Source organism: Balaenoptera acutorostrata, chromosome 15 (genome assembly GCF_949987535.1).
Source record: "Balaenoptera acutorostrata chromosome 15, mBalAcu1.1, whole genome shotgun sequence".
Taxonomy (NCBI): Eukaryota; Metazoa; Chordata; class Mammalia; order Artiodactyla; family Balaenopteridae; genus Balaenoptera; species Balaenoptera acutorostrata.
Genome location: NC_080078.1, coordinates 66999696 through 67027441, shown reverse-complemented (window position 1 = coordinate 67027441; position 27746 = coordinate 66999696). Strand labels below are relative to the sequence as shown.

The 27746-nt window shown below is 49.8% G+C and overlaps 1 protein-coding gene and 1 long non-coding RNA gene across 10 annotated transcripts in view; one reads left to right on the top strand and one right to left on the bottom strand.

Annotated features, from left to right (window-relative positions):
- The window catches only part of LOC130704835 (uncharacterized), a 29354-nt gene extending 3919 nt beyond the window's left edge, over window positions 1-25435 (top strand). Inside the window, exon 3 of the long non-coding RNA XR_009005330.1 lies at window positions 25336-25435. This is a non-coding gene — a long non-coding RNA (uncharacterized LOC130704835). The remainder of the gene's footprint in view (window positions 1-25335) is intronic.
- TGIF2 (TGFB induced factor homeobox 2) lies at window positions 5881-23284 on the bottom strand. 9 transcript variants are annotated; one of them, XM_057528608.1, is made up of 3 exons: window positions 23160-23284; window positions 19245-19470; window positions 5881-8689 (listed from the first exon to the last, which is right to left on the bottom strand). In XM_057528608.1, the coding sequence occupies exons 2-3, from the start codon at window positions 19434-19436 to the stop codon at window positions 8168-8170; spliced, it is 714 nt and encodes a 237-aa protein (XP_057384591.1). In that variant the 5' UTR covers window positions 19437-19470; window positions 23160-23284; the 3' UTR covers window positions 5881-8167. The 9 variants fall into 9 exon arrangements, with proteins under 9 accessions (XP_057384591.1, XP_057384586.1, XP_057384589.1 ...); XM_057528603.1 differs by lacking the exon at window positions 23160-23284 and adding an exon at window positions 22938-23149; XM_057528606.1 differs by lacking the exon at window positions 23160-23284 and adding an exon at window positions 23031-23125.
- Window positions 25436-27746: the final 2311 nt, after the last annotated feature.

Below are 27746 nucleotides of genomic sequence, written 5' to 3'. Positions count from 1 at the left end.
TCTGTTTTGTTTTGTTTTTTTCTTTTAACAGCCAACCTAATGCGTGTGAAGTGGTAACTCATTGTTTTTGATTTGCATTTCCCTAATGATTGGTGATGTTGAGCATCTTTTCACGTGCTTGCTGACCATTTGTATATCTCTTTTGGAGAAATGTCCATTCCAGACCTTTACCTGTTTTTGAGTCTAGTCTTTTGGTTTTTTGTTGTTGAGTTTTAGGAGTTCTGTATATATTCTAGATATTAATCCCTTATCATATATATAATTTGCAAATACCTTCTCTGTTCTGTGGGTTGCCTTTTTACTCTGTTGATAGTGTCCTTTAATATACAAAAGTTTTAAATTTTAATGAAGTGAAATTTGTCTAATTTTTTTGTTGTTTCCTGTGCCTTTGGTGCCACATTCAAGAAATCATTGTCAAGTCCAATGTCATCAAGTTTTTCCACGTTCTGAGTGTTTTATAGTTTTAGCTCTTATGTTTAGGTCTTTGATGCATTTTGAGTTAATTTTTTTATATGGTGTTAGGTAAGGGTCCACCTTTATTCTTTTAACATGTGGATATCCAGTTTTCCCAGCACCATTTGTTAAAGACTCTCCTTTCCCCATTGAATGGTTTTGGCACCATCATTTGACAATATATGCAAGGGTTTATTTCAGGGCTGTCTCTTTTATTCCATTGATCTGTTTGTCTGTCTTTATGCCAGTACCACTCTTTTGATTACTGTAGCTTTGTAGTAAGCTTTGAAATCAGGAAATGTGAGTCCTCCAACTTTGTTCTTATTTTTCAAGATTGTTTTGGTTATTGGGGATCCCTAGAGATTCCATATGAATTTTAGAATGAGTTTTTCTATTTCTGGAAAAAAAAAAAGTTATTGGGATTTTGATAGAGATTGCAGTGAGTCTGTAGATTGCTTTGGTAGTAATGATATCAAGTCTTCTAATCCATGAGCATGAGATGTTTTTCTATTTATTTGTACGTTCTTTAATTTCATTCAGTGATTTGTAGTTTTCGACATATGTCTTTCACTTCCTTGGTTAATTCCTAAGTATTTTATTCTTTTCGATGCTATTGTAAATGGAATTGTTTTCTTATTTTCCTTTTCAGATTTTTCATTGCAGAAACAGAGTTGCTTTTTGCGTGCTGATTTTTGTATCCTGCAGCTTTGCTGAATCCGTTTGTTAGTTCAACAGTTTTTTGTGTGGAATCATTAGGGTTTTCTACATATCCGATCATATCTGCAAACAGAGTTAACTTTATTTCTCGGCCCCCCCCCAAAAGTTAATTCTTTATATATCATATTGTATCATATTTTGAAGCTCTGCTCTTAACTCCAAGATTCAGTAAGTTTATGTTTACATGGGAGGAGAGGAGAGTGTCACAGAAAGTTGTATTTGGAAGGGTGCTTAGATCCTGCCCAAGGTCACACAGCAAAGTTAGACGTCCAACAGGCATCTGAAACCTCATCTGTGTCCCTCCTCTTAGCTTTCTAGGAGCAGACAAAGCCAAGCTGGCAGCCTGGAAAGCCCTTGCCGAGAAGGTATTCATGGGACTGAGACGTGTTCCCTTTCTCCTTTTACCCAAAGCTTTCCTTATCTTAGGAAGTGGGGAATTTGGCTGAAACCCAGTGCATCCATCTGGTTAAAATAAACGTCTTGGGTGGTCTAAGATGGAAAAGAACTTAATGAAGAGTCAGATTTGGAAGTGGGAGAGACAGATTTGGAAGTAGGAGAAATGTTGCCTTTGTGAGGTTGGGGCTTTTTAGCACCAGTTAAACGTATGATGTCCGTCTTGGGCCTGAGGGTGTCCCTTCCAGTTGAATGCCCCTATACCACTGCCAGCTGCCTGTAGCAGGGTTTGGAGGAAGGTGTGCTTTGAGGGGTAAGATTGTGGCCTCAGAGAGAGATAGCTGGAATCACAGAAATCAGGAGCCATGTGGGGGAAAACCAAGGAGCTGTGGAAAGAGCTCTGGTTGTGAAGTAGAGGTCTGAGTTTGTATGCTGGTCCTCTTCTTTTTGCCCACAAGAAATATTTTACTAGCATTATTGAGCCCTTACCAGGTCCCAGCTTTACTAAATGTTTTTCATACATTTGTCTCCAAAAGCTGGCTGGGCTCTTAGTCACTATACTGAACTCCTCTCCTTTTACAGTAGTCCCTCCTTTATCCGCAGGGTACATGTTCCAAGACCCTCAGTGGATGCATGAAACCATGGATAGTACCAAATCCTATGTATACTGTTTTTTCCTATGTGTACGTACCTATGATAAAGTTTAATTTATAAGTTAGGCCCAGTAAGAGAATATCTGAATCGCCAGCATCACTACTCTTGCATTTTGGGGCCATGATTAAGTAAAATAAGGGTTACTTGATCACAAGCACTGAAGTATAGCAACACTGGATCTGATAACAGAGCAGGCTCCTAAGTGACTAATAGGCGGGGTGGGGAGCACATACAGCATGGATAAGCGGGACAAAGGGATGATTCACGTTCCCGGCCCTGAGGGTGGGAGATTTCATTATGCTACTCAGAACAGCATGCAATTTAAAACTTATGAACTGTTTATTTCTGGAACTTTCCAGTTAATATTTTTGGACTGAGGTTGATCATGGGTAACTGAAACTGTGGAAAGTGAAAGGACTACTCTACCTTTACTTAAAATTTTTCTATAGTGAATGTTGACTACTTATGTAATTAAAATGACAACCTCAGGAAGGCTACACTTGACCTTCAGGACACTATAAACTCCTAGGAGCCGAGGGAAATCAAATGGTCTTGGGGGACTACTTGGTGGTAGTCTTCCTCTCACCTTGTAACTTTGAAAGATGAGGTGCTGTCTTCCCAACCCAGCAGTTTCCTGGGGATAAGTCAGTGTCCTGATTATAAATGATCAGGTCTCTGGAGCAATAGCATGAGAATCTCCTGTGGCATCAGTGAACGGTGCAGATTCCTGGACTCTCTGGGGGTAAGGTCTGGGAATTTGCATTTTTGTAAGCTCTCCTGATGCATGAGAACTACTTCTCTGGGTAATTAGTCCCAGTTCTCCCACTTAAAAGCTGTGTGGTATTGGGCAAGTGATTTTTTTAAAAAACATTTATTTATTTATTTATTTGGCTGCGCCGGGTCTTAGTTGCAGCACACGAGATCATCTTTGCAGCATGCGGGATCTAGTTCCCTGACCAGGGATTGAACCCTCCCCGCCCCCTCCCCCGGCATTGGGAGCACAGAGTCTTAACCACTGTGCCACCAGGGAAGTCCCTAGAGTGTAGTTTTAAAATCCAGGGACTTCCCTGGTGGTCCAGTGGGTAAGACTCTGTGCTCCCAATGCAGGGGGCCTGGGTTCAATCCTGGTCGGGGAACTAGATCCCACATGCATGCTGCAACTAAGAAGTCCGCATGCCGCAACTAAAGATCCTGTGTGCCGCAACTAAGACCCGGCACAGCCTAAATAAATAAATAAATAAATAAATAATCCAGAGTCCTGAATCCCTAGGGGTTTTTTTAAAAAAATAAATGAATGCCTTATTACAAAGTGTTGCTATATTTCTTTTTTTTTAAATAAATAAATTTATTTATTTATTTTTGGCTGCGTTGGGTCTTCGTTGCTGGGCGCGGGCTTTCTCTAGTTGCGGTAGCGGGGGCTACTCTTCATTGCGGTGCACAGGCTTCTCATTGTCGTGGCTTCTCTTGTTGCGGAGCACGGGCTCTAGGCACACAGGCTTCAGTAGTTGTGGCACGCGGGCTCAGTAGTTGTGGCTCACAGGCTCTAGAGCACAGGCTCAGTAGCTGTGGCACACGGGCTTAGTTGCTCCACAGCATGTGGGAGCTTCCCGGACCAGGGCTCGAACCCATGTCCCCTGCATTGGCAGGCAGATTCTTAACCACTGTGCCACCAGGGAAGCCGTCCCTAGGGATTTTAATTCATGGGGCTGAGTTGAGGAAAAGTTTCCCAGTGGGGTCCGTGAGGCTGGGGGTCCATGGAGAAATCACCACTCTCAAAATCAGTGGAAAGGAAGAGGCCTTCCTTGACTGTCAGTCTAAAGGCATACCCCCCACCCCCATCATTACCACTTTTACTTTTTTTCCTTTACTACTGGACACAGGGCCTAAGGTCACATTGATAACTAAGGACTTGAAGCATCATCATGGCCCCCTTGTGAAGAATAGGGGCATAGACAGTCAGCCAACCCAACCACAGCTACTCAAGACTAAGGAGCAGAAATGCCTTTAAAAAGCTATTTCCTAAATGAGAGTGTTACAGGACAGGCTGATGTCCTTATATAACATTCCTAGCTTCAGAGGAGAGGGGCCCTAGCCACACCGTCCCTGTCACCTTTCATTATCTAGAGTGCTTGCTCACTCCAAGGCTCATCAGTCTGAAGCTGGATACAGAAGATACTTTTATTTTCAGTTCTTGGAAAAGTATTTGTAAGAAGCCATCTCTTCTGAGGCAGCTGAACCATCCAAATCACTGCCCCTTTTAGAGGAATATTAGCACTCATTTTCCAGATGTAAAATGAGCGTCACTCTTATTTTGAAGAGCCCTTCCAGCATGTTCCTGTTCTGTCAAGCCCCAGGGCCAAGTGTCCAACTTGAGGGATACTGACGGAGGGAAGTGGGAAAACCAGGACCCCAGATGAATGGCTAAAGGAGCTGGGGCACTTTAATCTGGGAACTTGAGCAAGAAGGCTGCATCTCCAAATTCCTAAAGGAGAGTGACCTGTGGGAGAGATTCAATATCCTCCATCCAGGGTACTGGGGAGAAATCAGAAAGAAGCCGATTTGGTTCAATGGAGGAAACTTCTAGTGCTTAGCCCAAACCATGTTAGATAGCTGGATGCCAGTAGGCAGTGAACTGCCTATCACTAGTTTATATAAGAGAGGGACAGACCTCAGGGTGACCTTAAAACAAGACAGACTTGAATTCATATCCTAGTTCCACTTAGTACTGGCTGTGTAAGTTCAGGCAAGTAACTTAACAAATCCCCAGTTTCTTTACCTATGAGAAGAGTATCTCATTTTTTTAAAAAATTGATTTATTTTTATTTTTGGCTGCATTGGGTCTTCGTTGCTGCACGTGGGCTTTCTCTAATTGCAGCGAGGTGGGGCTACTCTTCATTGCGGTGCACAGGCTTCTCATTGTGGTGGCTTCTCTCGTTGCAGAGCATGGGCTCAGGGCGTGCGGGCTTCAGTAGTTGTGGTGCATGGGCTTAGTTGCTCTCCGGCCATGTGGGATCTTCCTGGACCAGGGCTCGAACCTGTGTCCCCTGCATTGGCAGGTGGATTCTTAAACCCTGTGCCACCAGGGAAGCCCTCTCATTTTTTTTTTTTTGGTGAATGTTTGTGTGTACAAAAGTTAAGAGATAATGTTTGGGCTGTAATTACAATGTACAGTCATTTCAACAGAAATGCTACCACAGGTAGCTTAAGCAAAAAGGGGAATTTACTAGCTTGCATAATAGGGAAGTCCAGAGACGGTACTGGTTTCAGACATGTCTACGGTATCCATGTATCATCATCTCTGCTTCTTTCTGTGCTGGCTTCATACTGTAGTCATGCTCCTTCCTCATTAGGAGAGGGGGGGACAAAGTTACCAGCTCACTAAGTTCCCTTACCACTTAGCAACCCCAAAGCTTGACTGCTGACGCAAGGGAAGACTGGTCCAACTTGGGATACATATGCCCCCTGCACACTGTGATGAAGAGGATGTGGAATACTCGTGAGGCCCAGGAAACTGGGACGCAGAGTACACAACACTTACAGGCAGCTACTAGAGGGAGGGTGAAAGAGGTAAGGCAGAGTAAGAACTCAGCAATTGTCCTGTCTCCAGGCTGGGCCCAGGGTCATAGTGGATCAGTCCTTCTGCTTTGAAAAACAAAACCAAAACCAAAAAACAAAAAAACTTTATTTGACAAAAGACAAAAACCAAAGTTATTTACAGTAGTTTTTTGCTCAAATAATCCAACGGGATAACTGTGCTTCCAGGGTTACCTCAGAACCAAACCAAGCAGAGGCTGCCCTGCCCCCAGCCTCCCCGTCTTGTACAAGGGGGGAGTGCCAACCAGAATTCAGCAGCATGGCTCCCTGACCCCTCACCACCCTCCACTGCTCAGTGCACTGTGGGAGGGAAAGTCCCACCCCAGCCCAACGCGCTTCCACAGTCCCCTGCTGCAAGTGTCCTGCAACAGTGACACCAGACCTGGGCTCAGAGACACGGGTGGGGTGCAAGAGGCCGGGCAAGCAGCAGCTTCAACTGATCCTGAAGCTGCCGTGATCACTCCTCCCCAGCTGGGCCTCAGGAGGGTGAGGGTCCCTGATCCCCCCCGGGGCATGGCAGGAGAGGGCACAGAGAGGGGAGGAGGCAGAAGAGAGAGCCTAGAAAACCTGCCCACTAACAGAGAGCAAAGCCCCCTCTCTTAAATAACCAATCCCCACTCCCATAGCAATGGGTGGGCCAAGCCACTCAGAAGTTGGGGAGCCTCCCTGAAGTCTTCAGGGATCATCCCGGAAAGGACAGAACACATGTTGCTGCCTTTCTCCCAGCCAAGCCCACCCAAGTCAGCCAATACCCAGGAACTCTCCCCCTGTGCCCAACATGGCAACTTCAGGAAACTACAGGCTGAGGATCCTGACCTGTCTTTTGGCCCAGTAACAATGTTATTCAGAACAAAAATATTTCAGCTAATAACCTAGGATTAGTGTTTCTTAGGATATACTAGAAAGGTGGGGTATATTGCTGTTGAATGCTATCAGCAATGAAACAGCAGAAAAAAAAAAAGCGGGGCGGGAGGAGAATAAGACTAACTGTGTGATCCGTTTCACTGTGAAGTTCAGGGCAGGGGCTTCTGCAACTCCAATTTAAAGAGAGGTGCAACAGAAAGACACTCGCAGCGAACAGGCTTCGTGACCGATTCCCAGCCCCAGCCTCCTCCCGGGACAGTTCCACAGGCAGCCGGGACAGTTCCACAGGCAGCCGGGGGCACTATTCCATGTTTCCTCCAGGCACAGTTTCCGGCCACCATCATGGGAAAAGCTGCCCGTCTGGATCAGCTAAAAGGCCTTCCTGACCACTAGATGGCTCACTTCTCTCCAAGTAGGAGCAACAGGGAGCTTCTGACATCCTGGCCCCACTAAGCCAAGTTCCTAGAAGGAATTCAGAACTCAGGCTGCGGGGTGAAGCTTTCAAAGATAAAGAAGGGGAAAACATGAAAGAGAAAAAAACACCACCCCACTGCTCAGCCTAGCTTACCTCCCCCTCCCCTCCCCCACAATACAGTAAAAACAACCACCAACCAACCAGAAAAACACCTCTCTCTATCATCCTTCTCTGCTCTGCACCTAGAAGGTTTGGTCAGATTTCTGTTGGACCCTCTCTCTGGCTGTGGCTTTATCCCCTTCTCCCTTCTGTGCATGACGCAGAAAAGCCAAAGCCCGTAAAAGTTTTTTCTGCCTTTTTTTTTTTTTTTTTTTGGTAAACCAAACCAACAATAAAACAACCATTTGGAATTTTGCAGAGATTTAGCTGGTCCCCCAAATGAAAATACTCCTTCCTTGTAAAACAATCACCAGTTGCAGTGGTGGATTATTCTCAGTTCATCAGACTCCATCAAGCAATGCACTCTCATTCCCCACACCTGGGCTAACTACTCCTGTTAATGCAAACCACAGCAAAGAGGGAAAAATAAACACAAAGTTTAGCAAAAACCTAAACATTCAACCGGAGTCGGTTCTGTTACATCTGCTGGGCTCCTCTTTTCTTCTGTTCACACTTATGAACCTGGAATGTCCACACTTAACAAAAAGAGGCCCTGTCAGGGGCAACTGGGACCCAGCACAGGTGTGAGTGAACTTGGCAGGTTTCCTGTGCCCAGCCCAGGAAAGCAGGTGGGAACAAAGGGGCCCCGGGGATTCTCTGCAGCAGCAGCACCATGCCTGTCTCCAGTCTCTTGGTCTCATCACTGAGGAGGCCTGGAGAAACGGCAGAGTCAGCAGAGGAGAGGTCCCATCACAGTGCAGTGACACCAGCGGGCGTCTTCCTGCTGAAGACCTCTGGACAGAGGAGATGATCCCGATGTTTGGCAGTGATCCAAAGAAAACCCTCTGTAGGAAGGGGAACCAAAACGGAAACCCAGGACAGCTGGCTCGAGCCTCGAGCACCCCTGTTGGCAGATGCCTACTTGGGGTTTTCAGAGACGAAAGAAATGGGAGTGCGCAGCAATGGGGGTGACGGGTCCTGCTGCTTCTGGAGCTCCATCTCAGCTGCCCTCTGGAGCGCCACCTCCACCAGCAGCTGGAAGCTGCTGAAGTCCTCCTTGTCCTGCTCCGGGGGTGTGGGCGGTGGTGTGTTGAAGAGTCCACCCGTGGGGCTTCCAGCTTCAGCCCTGGTCAGCAGGGTGAGTGTGCTACCAGGGGTCACCAGGGGCTTGGGGGGCTCCAGCTCGCCTTGTGGGAAGGTGGCTGCCGGCTTGTCTCCCTGGCCTGAGTGGAGCGGCATGGAGCACACGGACAAGGAGAGCACATTGGTGGGGGCCGGCACAGACACAGCCAGCACCGAGGGGCTGCCGCCTCGGGGGAGGGCCACGTCGGAGGCCTTGCCCCCGCGGCGGGAAATGGTGTACTGGTTGGGGTCTTTGCCGTCCTTCCGAAGCATGTCTGGGAGAAGCCGCCGCCGGGCGTTGATAAACCAGTTACAAATCTGGAATGAGAATGAGTGTGAGAGACTGTGATCAGTTTACTCTCTCAGAACCGGCTGCAAAGCACCTGCGTTCCTGGCCCCAGAAACACAGCAGCAAACAATTCAGGCACAATCGCAGCCCTCAGAGAGATTTATGTTGGGCAGAGAGAGTTAAAGAAGAAATCATGTAAATGAAAATAAACTGCAACTGTGCTCCAGCCAATGAAGGGAAGGTACGTCGGTGCTGTTGGACACAGTAATGGGAAGACCCAATCCAGTCTTCGTGGACTCGGGGTAGTATTCTCTGAGGAAACGGCTTGCAAATTGAGATCTGAAGGGTAAGCAGTAGGTTAGGTGGGAGGCCAGAGGGGAGAAGAGCATTCGATTGAGAAGGATCAACACCTGAGAAGTGCCTATGAGGAGCTCAGAGAAGGAAGTCCTGTCTGGATGGAGCTCAGAGTGGTAACTAGAGGTTACCTCTCATGGTGGGGATTTGGTTCTTTAAGGACGATGGGGAGCCGCAGGAGGGTTTTAGGCAAAGGATGCTAAAAATGCTATGTGGAGAACTGAGTGGAAGCAGAGTGCAAGGTTAGTAGTTCAAGTTAGGTTAAGGGAGGTGATGAGAAGATGACAAACGTTTGATCTGTCTGGGAGACTGGAAATGACAGGACCTGGTGCCCAGTTGGATATGGGTGTGTGAGAGGAGAGGGGATGGGGCCAAGGGTCATTCACTCCTAAGATTCTAGAATAGAGTCTTGCTGTATGCCAGGGAAAGAGCCACAAAGACACTAAGGGACTCTCAGGTAGAAGAAAAGTTGTTGTTTCCAAGCAAAACCAAGGTCAGTGGTTGAATGTGCATTCAACCAACATCCTTAAATCCTTTTTTCCTACATGCTGCTGAGAAAGCTACCATTAACCGTGACCCCATTCCTGTCCAGCTGATTGTCCAATCCTCTTGGGCCTATGCCTGAGGCATGACATTTCTTACTGTTAAGTGGTCTGCTGCAAAACCAAGGCATATCTAGCACCCATCCTATATTTGTCTGGACCCTTTATAGTAGCCTCCAGATTCACAGCTCTCCAATCCAGCCTCGTCACTGGTTGTCACTCATTTTCTAAAATGCAGTACTGTTATTCCTGTTCTAGAAAACTGCCATTTGTCTCCTACTGCCTATAGGAACAACTCCAGACTCTTGGGCCTGGGTGTTAAAAGCCTCCCCTGTTCATAGCCTATCTTTCCAGCCCTTGCATTCTCCTTTAAAAAAAAAAAAAAAAATTTATTTATTTTTGGCTGCGTTGGGTCTTCGTTGCTGTGCATGGGCTTTTCATTGCAGTGGCTTCTCGTTGCGGAACATGGGCTCTAGGCACGTGGGCTCAGTAGTTGTGGCTTATGTGCTCTAAAGCGCAGGCTCAGTAGTTGCGGAGCACGGGCTTAGTTGCTCCGCAGCATGTGGGATCTTCCCGGACCAGGGCTTGAACCCATGTCGCCCTGCACTGGCAGGCGGATTCTTAACCACTGTGCCACCAGGGAAGTCCCTATATTCTTCTTCATGTGAAATTGCTCACCAGCCCTCATTGAGGCCCTGTGCTTTTAAAAAAAAACAAAACTCCATGCCTTTTGCACATCACATTCCCTCCTTCTGGAACACCCTCTTCTCTACCTGGAGAATGCCTACTATTCTAAGTCTTGGCTGATCTAAGATATTAGAGATTGGGCTGAGGCAGAGGAAATGGTTTCAAAACACATCTCTCCTCACCTACAGCTGCTGTAGGGCCTGGCAGTTTCTTTTCATACTTGAATGAATGACACCATGAGGGTAGATAACTGTTCAGGAAGAGTGTGAATAGTTTCTGCACACCCCAGAGGAGATGGCACCTAATCATGGCATCATTACTGATCAGCTAAAAGATCAGCTGCTTACACCCTCTTTCCTTTCATTTACTCCTAACAGCCTGGAGATGTGACAAGACCAATCCTTTAACAAGCTCACCTGGGCATTATTTAAAAAGTTATGGATTAGACTAGAGAACAGTTTCTTAGCTGCGTGGCTGGTGTAAGCTCATAAATACAAAACCCGTTCTTCCCTAAATAGGCAAATACAACCCCTTATCATTTTTTCCATGTCTTTCTCCCTCTTGCCCTCCACTGGAGGAGCTGCCACAGGCGGAAAGTTGCCTAATCACTTTCTTGCTAACACAGAAGTAGCTGGAGAGAAGAAACAGAAACTGTGGGAGTGTGTTGGTGATGAGGCCTGGCTGTGGCATGGCATGCCTCCACACATCTCGGCATCTTTCTGGGAGCCTTTCTTGAGAAGCGTTTACCAATAGCTGCCGTTTACTAAGCACTGTACATCTATGCAATTTTCTTCCAACAGTTTTATCAGCCCTATGAGTTTGATCAGCTCCCATTTTACTGATGAACATATATAAAGCTGAGCCTGGAGAAGTCAGGCAGGATTCTACCTCTAGCCAAGGATCCCCAAGCCTGGACCTTTGGATCTGGAGGAACGAGAACCCCTACTCTCTGAATCTTTCTCTCAGGCTATCACAGGACCCCAGAGCCCAGCTTATTTTACTCACTGGAATGGTCAAGTTAGAACTTCTCACCTTCCTGTTGCTCTCCCTTTCAAGGCTTTGTGCTAACTCAAATAATATTTATTGATGCTTGCTATGTGCCAGGCCAGTTCTCGGTGCTGGGGATGCGTCTGTGAATTAGACAGATACGCACTCTGCCTTGTGGAGCTTATGGTCCATCTAGTTGTGGAGACTGGCAATAAACGAACATCACTATAGCAACAGGAAGTGCCAGGAAGGAAACAGACAGGAATAAAAAGGTAGTATATAAAGATATAAAGATCTACCTCCGTAGATAAGGGGTCTGGGAAGGCTGAGACCTAACAGATAAGAAAGAGCCAGCCACACAGAAAGCTGAGGGAAGAGTGTTCTAGACAGAGGGAACAGCAAATGTCAAGGTCCTGAGGCAGGAAAGGGTTTGGTTTAAGGAACAGACAGAAGCAGGCCGGGCTGATCCCACGAGGCCAAAACACCACAGTTAACCACCAAAGGGGCCTGAACAGTGGCCTAAGCTAGTTTTCACACTGTACGTCCTTCTCCTGGTCCTGTCTTTTCTCTCCTCTTAGTTCATCAACAGAAACTTACAGAGCATGTAGCAGCTGCTGTAGGGGAAGAAATGACAGGAACCCCTCCCCCACACCTCTCCTGTGCTGAGATGCCAGGAACTGTGTGGGCTGCGGCAATGGCTAACATTCCTCTAATGGGTGACTGGATCAAAGGCCCCACTCTCCTCAGGGCTCCCATACCAGTTTCTACCCCTGCCTATCACCTTCCTTAGCTGACACCTGGGCAAGGCCTTGAGTACCACTACCCAGCCAAACGGATGGCCACCTATGACAAGAGCGGGCGCCTGGAGTTGGCATGGCTCCTTGCCCAGCAGCCTGCGGCTGTACCTGTTCCACAGGTGACCCAAGGATAGCACCAGGCTCCAGGTCCTGTCAGGCTGGGAAAGCTCATGGGCAGGGCAGAGCTAGAGCCTTCCTGTGGCTTCTCTCCCTTTCCATTCCAGCCTGGAAGGACCCTGCCTCTGGGGTTCTCATTTACCCCGCTTTACCTCTCTGGTCCTCTCAGTACAACTGAGTGTGTGTGTGTGTGTGTGTGTGTGTGCGCGCGCGCACACACACACACACACACACGACAGCAGGCATCAGCTGACACTTTTTTTTTTTTTTTTTAAGACTTTTTATAGCTACTTTATTTATTTATTTATTTATTTTTGGCTGTGTTGGGTCTTCGGTTCGTGCGAGGGCTTTCTCTGGTTACGGCAAGTGGGGGCCACTCTTCATCGCGGTGCGGGGACCGCTCTTCATCGCGGTGCGCGGGCCTTTCACTATCGCGGCCCCTCCCGTTGCGGGGCACAGGCTCCAGACGCGCAGGCTCAGTAGTTGTGGCTCACGGGCCCAGCTGCTCCGTGGCATGTGGGATCTTCCCAGACCAGGGCTCGAACCCGTGTCCCCTGCATTAGCAGGCAGATTCTCAACCACTGCGCCACCAGGGAAGCCCAGCTGACACTTTTTGAGCTGCTCACTCCAATCTTGGCTGGAGTTGCAGGGGAGCCCCAAGGGAGAAGTAAGACTGAACAGCTGAGTGGACGAAGGAACTAGGTATCACGCCAACCATCTCACTTGCATTATGTTTAATCTGCATGAAAGCCTGGACGGTAGTAAGCAGTGTCCCCAAAGTACTACAGAGAGACCTGGAACTCAGAGATGAGAGAACCTGCCCAAAGTCACACAGCCTCCGAGTGCAGAGCTGGGATTCAAACTCAGGTCTCCTGCTGCTGTTCTCATTCTGGTCTGCTGTCTTACCAACAGAGGAACAAAATGGATAGCTGCAAGGCATCACCATAATCCTAAAAGCAGACTCTTGCTGAACACAAAACATATCAGGTGCTGTTCTGAACATTTCCCATCTAACTAACTCATTTAATCTTCAACAGCCTATGAGACAGGTTCTGTGATGATCTCCATTTTATTTGAACCACTGAAGAAACAGAGGCCCTGATCAGAGAGATTCAGTAACTTGCTCAAGGTCACAAGGGCAAAGGCTAGGATGTGATCCAGACAGCCTGATTCCAGGCAACTACCACTGTCAGGTGAAGATAAAAGACGGAGGAGAGGGCTTCCCTGGTGGCGCAGTGGTTAAGAATCTGTCTGCCAATGCAGGGGACACAGGTTCAAGCCCTGGTCCGGGAAGATCCCACATGCTGTGGAGCAACTAAGCCCGTGTGCCGCAACTACTGAGCCTGCGCTCTAGAGCCTGCGAGCCACAACTACTGAAGCCTGCTTGCCTAGAGCCCGTGCTCTGCAACAAGAGAAGCCATTGCAGTGAGAAGCCCGTGAAGCCCGCTTGCCTAGAGCCCGTGCTCTGCAACAAGAGAAGCCATTGCAGTGAGAAGCCCGTGCACGGCAACGAAGAGTAGCCCCTGCTCTCCGCCACTAGAGAAAGCCCGCACGCAGCAACGGAGACCCAACGCAGCCAAAAAAAAAAAAAAAAAAAAAAAAAAAAAAAAAAAAAGACGGAGGAGAGTCAGCCTGAGGCCTTTTCTCCTTGCTCAGATGCTTTCATCTCTCCATCCTGCAGCTGCCTCCTTGGCTACCTGCGCTACAGGAGACCACTACACCTCTCCAGCTCAGCCCAGGATGCAGGGGAAACGTGACCTGGGTCAAGAGGAGTAGGGACCAGTGCTTTTGTTGAGAGCAGTCTTGGGGAGGGGAGCCTGGCATTTACTAGCAGATGCGTGGGCACTTAGCCTCTAGCTGCACCTCCCATTTTGGCTTCTAATTCTGAGAACAGCAGAAAAACACCCCCCCCCCATGTGCTCACCCTGGTCCACAGAAAACTTGGCAGCCTACTTACTGTCTGTTTTGTCTTCTCATCCGATAGAAATGCACAGCTGAGGGCAGCCGGGCAAGGGCACAAGGCCCGAGTGCACCACCAGTGCCAGCTGTGATAATGGGCTCTGCGGATTTTCTGTAGCCCCTTCCAGCAGCCTGACCCACGCCTAAGTCAGGAAAAAAGCATGTGACTTGCCCCAATTCAAGGTCCTTGGGGAGGGGGTAGGAGAATGCCAAGGTGAATTCTGTGATTGATACGACAAAACACAGGCTGGGTGCCTGAAAGCCTGTCTCTACCATAAAACAGGGCCCTATCTGAAAGCCTGCTGCCCTGTCAGTATTTTCTTTTTTTTAAATCAGTGGCTGAGATGAAGGACACGGGAGGAATCACTGTGGCAAATGGGAGTGGGAGGGGCACTAGGGAGCAGATAAAGGCCACCGAGGACCAGAGCAGGGCTTTTGAAGGCGACACAAGTGCTTTAATTGTAATGTCTTTTCAACTGTGAAAGACAGAAGCAAAAGAGGGGAGAGAGTGAGGGCATGGAGAGACCTTTCCCAAACATCACGGTCCCTCAATCTGTGTTGTGACCACCTGTATGCAGGTGCTCCTAAAGGCTGCTGGCTGTATTAGAATAACCTTGAGGGTGATTTTAAAAAACTGCTACTTCTCATCTGCTTTATAGATGGGGGGCAGGGGAGAGGGGTGGGTGGAATCAGGAATGTGTTTTTAAACAAGCTCCCCAGAGTCCTGCCACCCAAACTTAGGAACCAATGGTTTAACCCACTGGTTTAACTTGTTCTTGTGGGCCAAACCCTTTACTTAAGCAAAAAAGCTTACACAAAAGCTCAAAAAATATACAAATGAAAGGCCTTAAGGTGGGGAGACAGTGGTTACCAGGAGGAAGAATCGGGAGGCAGCTATCTTTGGAGCCAGAGTAAGGAGAGCAGCTTTGAGAGATAAAAGTTCACTGAGGGCAGGGCCAAGCCACCCCCTCACCACACAGCAGGCCACTACAGCTTCTGCACCAGGCTCCTTTCTTGCCCAGTACAAGTACCAGAGGGACTGCTGCCCCTCACCTCCCCAATCCTTCAAGTCTGTCAGGATTCCATTCATATACAGCTTCCGGAGAAGCCTTGCCTACCAGGGCAGCTCAGCTGACACACACGGGTAATTAAGTACACTGAATTCTCAGTCCTTTCAATGTCTTCCCTCCCCCAGGGGGGACAATGCCGGTTCTCCTGTTGTGTTCCCAGCACACAGCACTGGGTCTGGCACAGAGCACACCCCCAATCAATATTACACAGAGAAGGAATGGGCACGAACCCTCCCCGCCACGCTTACCTCCCCTGCCCAACTGGCAGCCCCTTAGAACAGAAACCACAGCAATAAAGTGGGCTTACAGGGTGTCACTGGGACCTGTGAAAATCCTTCACAAATGACTTTTTGGTTTTACCCTCCCAACTGCCTCGCCCAGGGCAAGTACCAGCTAACCAGTTAGTTAAATAGCTCATTGACTTGCTAATGAGATTGCTCCTGGGCCGGTTAAAGGAGACAATCAAAAGGGAGGTCCCCAGGGAGAGAGAAAACAAACGGCAAAATGTTGATGCTTGCTGGAGCCAGGTGATTGGTGCCAGGGGTGCGTTATGATATTCTCTTACTTTTGCGGTTATCTGCAAACGTTCCTAATAAACAATGGAAATTTTAAAAATTAAATACAGGAAAAAGAGATGTCTCCAGGGACTGACTTAAACCAGCTTTTCCAGATTGAGGAGCCACTACGTTTCCTTTATTTCTGAGGTCCTGCCTATTGACATTTCCAACACTTTATTTTTTTTTAATTTTGGGCCCGCCGCGCGGCTTGCAGGATCTTAGTTCCACGACCAGGGATTGAACCCAGGGCCCTCGGCGGTGAAAGCTCAGGGTCCTAACCACTGGACCACCAGGGAATTCCCTCTAGCACTTTTACCTTCATTTTGTCACTTCAACAATTATTTACTGAGCACCTACCAGATACCTGGCATTGAGCTAACACTGAGGATGTAGTGATAAATAAGTCTAGGCCTCTGGAGTTTAGTGTGTTCTAAAAAGCCATCAGTCAAGTCCAAATGCTGACCCAGTCCTGGTGCTGTGGGAACACAGAGCTCCTCTAGGGGTCAGGAGTCTCCCTAGTCAGGGGTGGGAGCAAAGTGGTGTGGGGTATCTGTCAGTGTGGCAGGAATATGGGGGGCCAGGGATGAGGCCCGCTACACAGATTGGGAAAGATGATGTCGTCAATAGGTTGGCAGGAGCCACTGAAGGGTTTTAAGTAGGGGAGTGACACGTGATCAGACGATGATAGGTTGGACTAGGGTAGGAAAGAAGCTATATTCCGGACATATTTAAGGGGTAAACGTGTAGGAATTGGTGAGACCAAAGGAGCTGAGAAAGGGCTATCAAGGGGAACCCCTTAGAAAGGGAAAGACCCAGCTTGGAGAAGTTACCTGTTATCAGTCAGGAAATCTGGGGTGCCTGTGAGACCTTCAAGCACGGATGTATGGCTGGCGCTGCTTGGGACTCATGGTACAGTTTCCATCAAGGAGTACTAGATGGTCCCCACTGCTCCTTTTTTTTTGGCCACACTGCGTAGCAGGTGGGATCTTAGTTCCCTGACCAGACCAGGGATCAAACCCATGCGGAGTCTTAACCACTGGACCACCAGGGAAGTCCCCCACTGCTCCTTAACTCTCAGCATGCCTCTAGAACAGGGTGGCCACCCATGGAACCCCTCCCACCAGGGGATGCCAGGATTCAGCTGGCCCTTCCTCAGAAGTCTCCAGCAGCTAATCCTGAAATGGATTAGCTGTAGCCCCAGACCTACATTTCTGTAAGTGGGATCTGGGGATATGCCGTCCTAGGGGCCCACTAGTTCCCCACAAGAATGTTTTGGTTTTGTGTTTCCAATTTGATCACAAGTAGGAGTGCCGTGGCCTCTGGCAACCCAGGTTTGCTCAACTCCGGAGCCAGTGCCTCTGTCATACTACACATCGTAGTGCAGTCAACGAAACACCATCCACCGTTTGTTATTAATGCAGTTAGATGGAATCTCATTCGTTTTACATCTATTTACTTTGGAAAACTGTTTGGTTATTTCACAGTTGTGTATAAGAACAAAAGCAAGAGGTTTTTTTACCCAGTTTTATGTTTGTACATGCTTAAGTGACGTGATAAAAATTATTCAAGTCTACATTGTGAGGGAAGCAAGTCCGTGAAAAAGATTTTCTTTAAGAGGAGTCAGTACATTATTCAGACTTGAGAAACAGTGTCCCTGATAAAAGGCAATTTCAATACAGTGTGGAAGTGGTTTGGTCGCACAGGGAAGAGGCACACTGGAATATACAGGTGGGGGAATCAGAGAATGCTTTCATGAGAAAATGCTTAAACAGAGTGAGCCAGGCTCAGAGAGGTCAAGAAACCAAGGGAGAAGGCCCGGAGGCCTGGGGGTTCAGGGGCCCCAGAGACAGGAAGAACTAGGCTGCAGGCAGGAAGACTAACAAAGAGGCTATCTAGGTAATCCTGGCTCTTAGGCACCAAGACTTTGGCCTGTGCTCTTCTGCATCCTGTGAGTTCAAGTCCACTTCTTCTGGGAGGCCTTCTGAGGCTCCAGCCCTGCTCAGAAGCCCTGCCCTGAGTCTCTGCTGCCATCTGCCCCAGCGGTGATCACTTTTTGCAAACTTCAGTGGCCAGGTCTTCCCCTGCTTTCCCATCCCAGACTAGACACTCCCTAGGGTAGGAATGTGTCTGGATCCTCTCTGGGATCCCAACCCTGCCCCGCATAGAGCTGGGCATAGTGCAGCGCTTGTCGGTAAACTTGTGAGGTTCTAGGAACTGCTAGGCGAGACCTATGACCTAGGAGAGATGAGGATGAAAGGGAGAGAAGAAGTGCCCACCCTGTGCCAAACACCTCACAGTGGGCCTTGAATTCTTCTCAGTCCCGCCCCCCAACCCTTACCCTTACGTGCTAGGAAAGTGCTACTATCAGCCCCCTTTTTCAGGTGAGGAAACACGAAGCTCAGAGAGGAGGCAGTGACTTGGCCAAAGTCCAGGCTTTCTCTTGTGGAGAAGATGGGATCCGAGTCAGGGTCAGTAGCTCTAGAGCCTTTCTCACAGACAGACTCCAATCAGCCACTGCCCAGCGAGTATAAAGTCAGGTGACAGGATTTCTGAGGGCCGAATACTCCCCATGAGGCTTCATGGAAGAGGGACGCAGCTGGAAGAGGTGGGGGGTTCGGAGTAGGGTAAGGGAAAGAGAGACGGCGCCAGGGATCGGAGTAGTGGGCCAGGAAAGAACAGAGGTGGAAGGGGAGGCAGCAGGGGGTGGGGTGGGAGGCGTGGGGCGCCAGTGGGGCAGAGGGTGGGCCTTTGCTAGGCTGGGGGCCTGTTCTGTGTCTCCCAGGCAGGTGAGCGCCCAACTGGAGGCAAGGCAGCGGTAGTCCTGAGGGTCTCACCTCAGCACCAGGAAAACAGAACAAAAACACCTGTAGGTCAGCAACTGGGGCAATTCAAAGGGGGTAATACCTCTCACTCTGACCAGAAGTGGATAACATGACCTTCTGAGCGTGTTCACATTCGTGGTTCACAGAGCACTTTCACATCCAGTTCTGAATCTATTCCTCCCAACGGTTCAGTCAGGCAGTCTAATCCCACTTTATAGATGGGAAATCAAGATGTGGTTTACAACTCCTGCGTGGCAGAATGGGGTTTTGACCCCAGAACCTCTGACTTCCGCCCTTTCCTTAACCGTGATTCCAACTCATTTTTAACCACTCTGCAGATCACCAGCTGCCCCGTGAAACCAAACCGCCATCCAAGTACCAATCTGGGGCTAAAGGCCAAATCCCAGACACTCAATGCCTTCTCACCCTCTCCCAGTTCCAGTGTTAATGACGACACCTAGACATTAATAACAATTCCTTGCCTCTTCATAACTCTCCAAAATCTGAAATCTAGCTGCAATGACTTCATGCAATTGTCTTCCCTTGAGGCAGAGAGGGTGGGTATTCTCATCTAACCTACGAAGAAACTGAGGCCCAGAGAGGGGAAGTGACCAGCCCAAGGCCACACAGTTGAGTCAGTGACAGGGCTGGGACAGGACCAGAATCCAGGTCTCCTGCTACCCTCTCCTTACCTGCAGCACCGACAGGTTGGTCTGTCCAGAAAGGCTCAGCTTCTCCTGCTCTGAGGGGTAGGCATTGTAGCGGTGCAGGTACAGCCAGTCCCGCAGGATCTTCACCGACTCCTTGGGCAGGTTCCCTCTGCGCTTCCTCTTGCCTGCCAGGGAGAGGAGGCCTTCATCCTCACCCAGGTCACTGTCTGACATGGTGTCTAGGGGCTACGCTGGACCTCAGGCAAGCCTAAAACAGGTGACAAAGGGGAGGGGGACATTATTACCATGCGGTGCCTCTGACCCTTTTCCTAGTCTTCCAGCACATCATTACTAAAGCCTAGGACACCAGAAACGGGGTAATCGAAATTCAAAGTCTCAGGCCATACCAAAGCCTGGGCAAGGTAGAAGGAAGGGTCCAAAATGCCTCTATTTCGTCAGGCCGGTAGATAACTACTGAAATAAATGGCAGATCATTAATAAGCAGAACCAGACTAGAAGTAATTACAGCTACCACTGAGGCCTGTTTCCCATGCTCTGTACTGAGCATTTCACCTTTATTATCTCATTCAGTCCTCACAAATGCCCTTGTAAGGGAGACACTAATATCATCATCATTTTACAGATGAGAAAAAACAAGGCCCAGAGAGATTCAGAAAGTCACCCAAGATACTCTGGCTGTTAAACAGTCACCATGTGACCCAGTAATTTCACTCCTAAGGTAGCTAAGCTATGAAGAGAAATGAAAACCCACGTCCACACAAAACCTTGTACAAAAATGTTTATAGTAACATTATTCATAATAGTCAAAGGTGGAAGCAACCCAAGTGTCCTCCAGCAGATGAATGGTTAAACAAAATGTGGCCTATCCATAATACTGTAGAATATTATTCAGCCATAAAAAGGAAGTTCTGATCCATGCTACAATATGGATGAACCTTGCAACTATTATGCTAAGTGAAAGAAGCAAGTCACAAAAAACACATACTATATGATTCCGTTTTTATGAAATGTCCAGAATGGGCTGGAGGGGATAGAAGAGTGATAACTAAAGGGTATGAAGTTTCTTTTCTAGGTGATAAAAATGTTCTAAAATTGATTGTGGTGATGGTTGCATAATTGTGAATATACTAAAAAAAACACTGGTTTGCTTTAAAAGAGTAAGTTGTATGGTATGTGAATTATATCTCAATAAAGCTGTTATATATAAAAAAAAAATCTCACCTCCAGGATATGGTATGGAAGTAGGGTTTAGACCCAGATAGCTTGCCCCGTCCTCCACCCCCATCCCATCTTGCTTCCAGGGTCTCCCAGGACCCCGTGAGGAGTCTGGAAACCCTATCAATCTCCACAGTCCTACAGCAATCCATGTAATATTTACTGTGTACCTACTGTGTATACCCTGCAGAGATGCTGAGTTATCCCTACTGGTTATCTCTCATTCTCCTTTGTCATCTAGCCCCTGGCCGGGTCCCAGAATCAGTGCCTCAAAAATCCAGATAAATAAGCAAGGCTGGGCTCTAGTTCCTCCAACTTGGCCGTGTGACCTTGGGCAAGCATCCTTCCCTCTCTGGGCTTGAGCCTCCTCTTCATCTGTTAATTGAAGGAAGGTGTTTCCCTAGACAATCCAACTCAGTTGCTTATCCCCCTGACAAACTTCTTGTTCGAACACGCAAAAGAGATATACATTTTAAAACCAAAAGTTCCAGGACAAGCTGATGCCAGAATCTCAAGGCCCCTCCCTCCTCAGCCTTTTAACAGCTCCCTAGCAGGCTGGGCCAACAGACTCTGGCATCTCCCAGGTTTTGTTTCCTCGACTTGGGCCTGAGCCCAGATATCCGGGCTGGCTAGGCCAGGCTTTCGAGGGAAGGGTCTACCCTCCCAGCCGGGCCACCTGGAGGTGAGACAGGCATTGGTTAGAGGTGCCACTCCTCAGAGAGCAGCAACTGTGGGCTGCTTTCTGAGGTCAGGTTTCTGAGGTTTAGCTGGCCAGGGCAGTTGGGATCTGAGCTCAGGCAGGGATGCAGCCCTGGCAGGCTGTGAGAAGTTTACTCAAGGTTATCTGTACAGATTCCACCCTGGCTGCCAGTCAAGTCCCAGTCTGCAGGGTTCCAGTGGGTGGCGTATGGAGGTGACCCCCTCAGTCTACACAGACCTCTCTACCGCAGTGTCCTGCACCCCAGCCATGATATTCACCGACAAATACAGCAAACACAGTTTACAAATCCCAATCCAGGAGGCTTCCCACACACACACCCCACGCTCCCACCCAGCCTCACGCCAGGCAACTCTCTAAGAGCACTCAGATAACTAGCACCAACCCATCGCTCAGCCCCTGGAACCCCCAGGACTTTCACCGACAAATACAGCAGACACAGTTTACAAATCCCACGTCTAGCACGAACAACTGGTACCACGCAAGCAATTCCTGGATATACGCCCACCCACGATCTCTCAGACTGGGACAACTCCCGACGACATCATACTAAGGGTCAGTTCTTACCCTAACTGGCCTGTGGTAGCACCCTCTCGACATAACACCCAGGGCACCCTCCTACACACTCCACGACGCTGACCTGCAACCACTCCCGCGCCAACTTTCTGACAACTTCCCCAGCTCGGCCCGACACTCCCCCGGGCCGAGCACTCACGCTGCATTCCCAGCAGTTCACACAAAGCGCGCAGCCTCCCCCGCGGCCCAGACCCGAGTCGGAGCACATGGCTCCCGGGGCGGTGGGGGGTCGGCCTGCGCTCGGGGCGCCTGCACCCCTCAGTCCCCCACCCCGCGTCAGACTCGGCGCTTCTGTTCCCCCGCGGGCCTGCAATCCGGGTGGGGCGGGGGCTCTGGAAGAAAGAAAACTCACGTGCCTGTCCCGGGGCAGGAAAAAGTTTGGTTCCCACCCCCTTCCCCCGCCGCTCGGCGCTCCTGACTCTTCGGGGCGCGGGGCTGGCCGAGCCTGCGCGCTCGGCTTTGTGCTCCGAACTCGGCCCGGAGGGGGAGGGGAGGGGGCTGGGCTCCCACCTCCGCACCGCCCCCCCCAATCCTGCGCCCAGACTCCATGTTGGCCGCCCCCTGCCCCGGAGACTGCGCGCTTCGCCCGCGGGAGGCTCGGCTCAGGCTCGGCCTGCCCGAGGGACGCGGCGCACACAAACTTTCTTCGGGTCGCCGGCCCCACGCGCCCCGCTTCCTTGGCCCGCCTGGGAGTGACAGATGCCTCCGAGACAGACTTTCCTTTGTTCCAAAGGAAAAGGGAACTCGCGCGGGCTCCCCGGCCCCCCCCAGCTCCGAGACCTTCCGGCTGCCCCCACCCGCAGCTGTCACTCTCGGGGGGCCCCTCCCCGGCTCGGCCGCGGCGGGGGGTAGGGGGGCTACCGGCGGTTAGCAACGTGCACTTTTGAAACCAAACAAACCCGCCCCCCGCGCGCTCACCCCGGCCCGGGGCAGGGGCGGCCCTCTACCGGGGTGGGCTCCTAGGGAGTTGGGTCCCCCAAAAGGGCCGCGAGCGAACTTTCTCCGGGGGGGTGGAACAGCCCCCCCCTACCGGTCCCAGTCAGCACACCGCAGTCGGGACTCAGAAACACACCCGAGGTCACCCATCCACAATCGCACGCGCTTAGACGACGCCCCCTCCCCCGCCCGGCCGAGAAAAAGAAACTTTCCAAGTTGTCCGCGCGCCCCCCGCCCCCATCTGCCCCCCTCCTGCGCCCCGCACTGACTTTTCCCAGCAGCTTTTCCGTCCACGCGGTTTAGGGGTCGGTCCCGGGCGTCCCGGCAGGGGGCGGGAGGCGCCGGGGGAGCGCGCCGCGTACCTGCCGGGCCTGACACTCGGCCTGACAGCTCGCGGCTGGAAAGCACCTCGCGGCCTGACGTCAGATCCCCTCTCCTCCCCTCCGCGCTCTCCTCGCCCTCCCCCACCCGCCCGGAGGGAGAAAACAAACTTTGTGAGGAGCGCGGCGAGCGACGCCCACCCCCCGCGGGGCGGACCAGCGGCTGGGGGCTTCGCCCCGCCCACCGCGCCCGGAGGGGGCGGAGCCGGGAGGGCACCTTCTTCCTGCGCCCACCCCCACCCTCAGGAATGCCACATGGCCTCCGAAGAGGAGTGGTGGGAACCCGGATCGGGATAGTGCGCTTGGGGGCAGGAAGTGGCCCGTTCCTCCTTTCGGAGAGCATTTCCGGAGCGCCTACTGTGTGCTCCACGCAGGGGGTGGGGGTCGTTACCGAGAGGAGAAATAATGCAAATCCCGATGTTTGTTAGTCAAATCTCCGGAGAGGAAACTGAGGCCCAGTTAGTCCGGGGATTTACCCCCAGCTGGTAAGGACTGGGATCTGAATGCGGCGCCTTTTCTGCCCTCAAGGTCGCGTAGAGTCGGGTAGAAGTCTCCCTCGGACACAGCCCCAAAGCACGTAGCCCCAGGGTCTGTCACACAAGGGGCAGCCAGAGGTAAAAATAGCCAATGTTTGAGTGTTTATAACGCAGTGACCTTAAGCGTGTGTATCTCCCTCGGGTTATGGGGTAGGTCCTGTTATATGTCAGTCCCTGGTTTGCCCATGAGCTGTTCTTGACTTTGCTTCTTGTCACACAGTCAACCAGTGTCATTCAGCCCAGGTGGGTCCGATAGCGGGAGGCCGAGCGCTTATCTGATTGAGACGGGCCGTTGAAGGAGGCAGATGACCGTCTAAGAGCTCTCAGCGCTCCCTGGTTTCTTTTTCCTCTGCCCTCAACACCCAACTCCAGGACGTTTCCCTTGGTCTTCCCCAACCCTGCCAGCACGTTCTTCCCTGCTCTTTGCTCTCTGTTCCACGTACTGTAAAATACCTGCTGACCAACCTGTTGGCCTTCTGGGGAGACTTTGTGCCCCGCAGAGACTAGCACAGAGTCAGCCTAAAAATGGGTAAGGCCTTTTCTGGGTCTCTGGTTCCTCATCTGGTCCCAGATATGTAGGACTCTCGAGCTTGGAAATCAGCAGCTTTGAAATGGTTTTTGGTCTTAATTGCCGTTTAGCTATGGAGAACTCAGAACAAAGATCTAGTTTGCTCCCCAGACCCTAAGCCAATCAGAATGCTGATTAAATGACTGTTAAGGTGCACCTGGACTCCCCGTTGAAGCCAGACTAACCTGCAAATGCTTAGAAGCTAGTTGGCCAAACTGCTTTCCTCACAGCAGTAGCCAGAGTGTCAGTGCTGCAGCCCAGCGCTCTCCGTGTCACAGACGGGGAAACCAGAGCCCAGAGTGGAGGCCCCAAACAATTTCTTGGAGCGCTCTGTCCACAGCCTTATGAGAGAAAAAGGGAGGCTTGGGGAGTCTCACGTAAAAAAGGTAAAACCTCTGGGCCCTGCAGAAATAGAGACGCAGATGTAGAGAACAAAGGTATGGACACCGAGGGGGGAAAGTGGCGGGGGATGAATTGGGAGATTGGGATTGACATATATACACTAATATGTATAAAATGGATAACTAATGAGAACCTGCTGTATAAAAAATAAATAAAATTCGAAAAAAAATGTAAAAAAAAAACCCTCCGGACCCTGGTCCCTAGGATCACAGAACATGTGTGGGATGGGGGCCTACATAAGGGGGGACCCTGTAAGGGAAAACGGGTGCAGCCAGGTGAGCCTGTTGATGCGACGGTTCCCAGCACTTGGTGTCAGTGCATGAGAGCCAGACTCTGCCCGTTTTGGAGAAGCCACAGGGGACCTGGGCTGCAGCCCAGAGACCTCCCGGCAAATCCAGCCGGCAGCAGCCCCCTAGGCCAGTGCTTCGCACGTCTTGTGCTAGACGAGGTGCATGGGGCAAATGGAGGAGAGCAGCTCTGTCCTCCTTTTAGCCCGCAGTGGAGCCACCTGAGAGCCGGTAACAAAGCAGATTCAGGAGCCCTTCCCCAGACTTCCTGGAGGGGGAGGGGGAGAGTTGGGAGGTAGAGGGGAGGCTGGTAGTATGTCAAGATTGTGCATTGTAAACAAATTTGAGAATTACCGCGTGTTTCTCAACTGGTAAGTTATCAGAATTTAAAATATATGCATCCTTTAAAAGCCAGTAAGTGTACCTCTAGGAATCTATATCGAGAAATAATTGCAGAACAAAGATGAATGCTTACACAAGATTGTTCTTTGCAGCACTATTTATTTTGGTGGAAAATTTCAAACAGCTACGTGCCCCTCAGCGGGAGCTGACTGCTTACAGGCACTCTGGGACCTCTGCACAGCGGGATGTTGTAATGGGGTAAGTCTGTGAGCACTAACCTAGGAGATGGCCAAGGAATATTTATTATGACACTTTGCAATGTCCTAGCAAGAAGGGGCTTTGCATATACTTGGTGAGAACTTTCGTGGGAAAACTTTTTCCAACTGGGAAGTTATTTTTATTGTCATTTTTCTCTCATCCAGTTTTGCCCCCCCACCCCTCTCTTTTTCACAGATGAAAAAACTGGGTCCCTGAGAGAAGAAGGGACTTGCCCCATGATCTGCCTGGGGTCCTGACTCCTGGCACAGATCTGGGGTGGGGGTGGAGGGGAAAGAGAGGTGGGCGAGGCATCAGAGCTCAGGCAAACCTGGTGGCCGCCGGGAGGCCATTTTAGGAAGAGTCCCAGGAACTCAAGATCCCTCAGGCCAGAAAGGGACTGGATAGGCTGCATAAGGCAATTTTGCCTCTGTACCTGAAAACCCAAATTAGAGGCTCCTGATGATGGGGCTGTCTCTTGATTGTGCCTGTTTCTAGTGAACTTGGTTATTGCATGCATAGGTTCAAATGAATGTTATGCAAATCTATTTTCATTGGGAAAAAAAAAGGCCAGCCATTACTCTTTTTACCTGGGGTTGATGGAAATGGGGAAAGAGACTGATATTCACTATATTCACCTGGCTTCCAACATGAGCCAAGGCGAGATCCGGTAGCACAAAGGAGATAGGGTTCTGGGGGGTAGAGGGGAAGAGTCCAGCAAAGGCCAGGGTCAGTCAGTAATTCAGGAAAAAGCTGGATTTGATCAGCTGGTAGGGCCTTGAAGGCTGAAGTGAAGAATTTGGATTTGGCAGTGTGGGTAGTAGGGAGCCCCTGCAGGGCTGCTGAGACAGTGGCTGAGGAGAGGCGGGAAGAGATTGGAGGTAGGGTGATCAGGTGAGGCAGCTCTGGGTAATTGAGCCCAAACAGATGGAGACCTGTCTCTGAAGTCTAGGAGATTTGTAGCTCTCTTCCGTGAGGTTGTGCATTTTCATCTAATGTGGATTTCAGTTTATCAACATCTTACTTTAAAAGTCTTCTAGTATTTTTTTTTTTAAATAAATTTGTTTATTTATTTATTTTTGGCTCTGTTGGGTCTTCGTTGCTGCGCACGGGCTTTTTGTAGTTGCGGTGAGCGGGGGCTACTCTTCGTTGTGGTGTGCAGGCTTCTCATTGCGGTGGCTTCTCTTGTTGCGGAGCAGGGGATCTAGGCATGCGGGCTCAGTAGTTGTGGCTGGCGGGCTCTAGAGCGCAGGCTCAGTAGTTGTGGCGCACGGGTTTAATTGCTCCGTGGCATGTGGGATCTTCCCGGACCAGGAATCTAACCCATGTCCCCCGCATTGGCAGGCAGATTCTTAACCACTGCGCCACCAGGGAAGTCCCTAGTATTTTGTTGATCAGCTACAATTTGCTTAGTTTTCTCCTAGTTGTCAGGTATGCGCTCATTCATCTAATTTTTGAGTGCCCAGTGCTTGACAGGCTGTGTGCTTGAAGCTGGGGGATTTGGGCTACAGTGCCCGGTGGTGGAAAGGGTATGGGATTTGGGATTTGGAGCTACTAGCCAGGTGATGGAGGCAAGTCATCCAAACCCACTGAACCTCAGTTTTCTCATCTGTGGAAACATCTGGCTTTGGTGGGGGTCAGAGAAAATAAAGGCTGTGTAAAAACCGTTTGTGAATAGCATTCAGCATTTATAGAACAGCAGATACCATTATCAGGGTGTCTTAGCTCTGCTTCTAATAGCTGTGCGGCATTTGACAATCCGAGTTCCCGTTTCTTTCTCTTCATCAGAGAAATGACAGGGTTGAAAGATAGTCCTAAAGGTCTCTTCCTTCTTTGGCATTCTACCATCTAAGGCTTAAATGTTTTTGAAAGCAACGTCTTGTATATATAAGTGTCTGTTTGCCCACAGTTTAGGCAACACTGGATTAAAGATTAAAACACTGGATTAAGATTAAAAAATCTTTTTTTTTTTTTCTTTAAGTTTTTGGCCATACCCCACGGCATGTGGGATCTTAGTTCCCCAAGCAGAGATTGAACCCACGCCTCCTGCATTGGAAAGCAGAGTCTTAACCACTGGACTGCCAAGGAAGTCCCAAAAAATCTTTTTAAATTTTATCTTTTCTGTGTTAAGTGGTGAGGAGTATTACCTAAAACTGTATCTGTCTGCATGGCTTTCTTAAATAGCTTTCTAGTTACACTTGATTATCTGATTTTCTTCCTGTGCAGTTTACATTTCAAATGGGCCCCAAGTTATAGCACTTTAACGTAGGGATGTCCGTGTGGCAGGGATGTGGCAGTGACCTGCAGG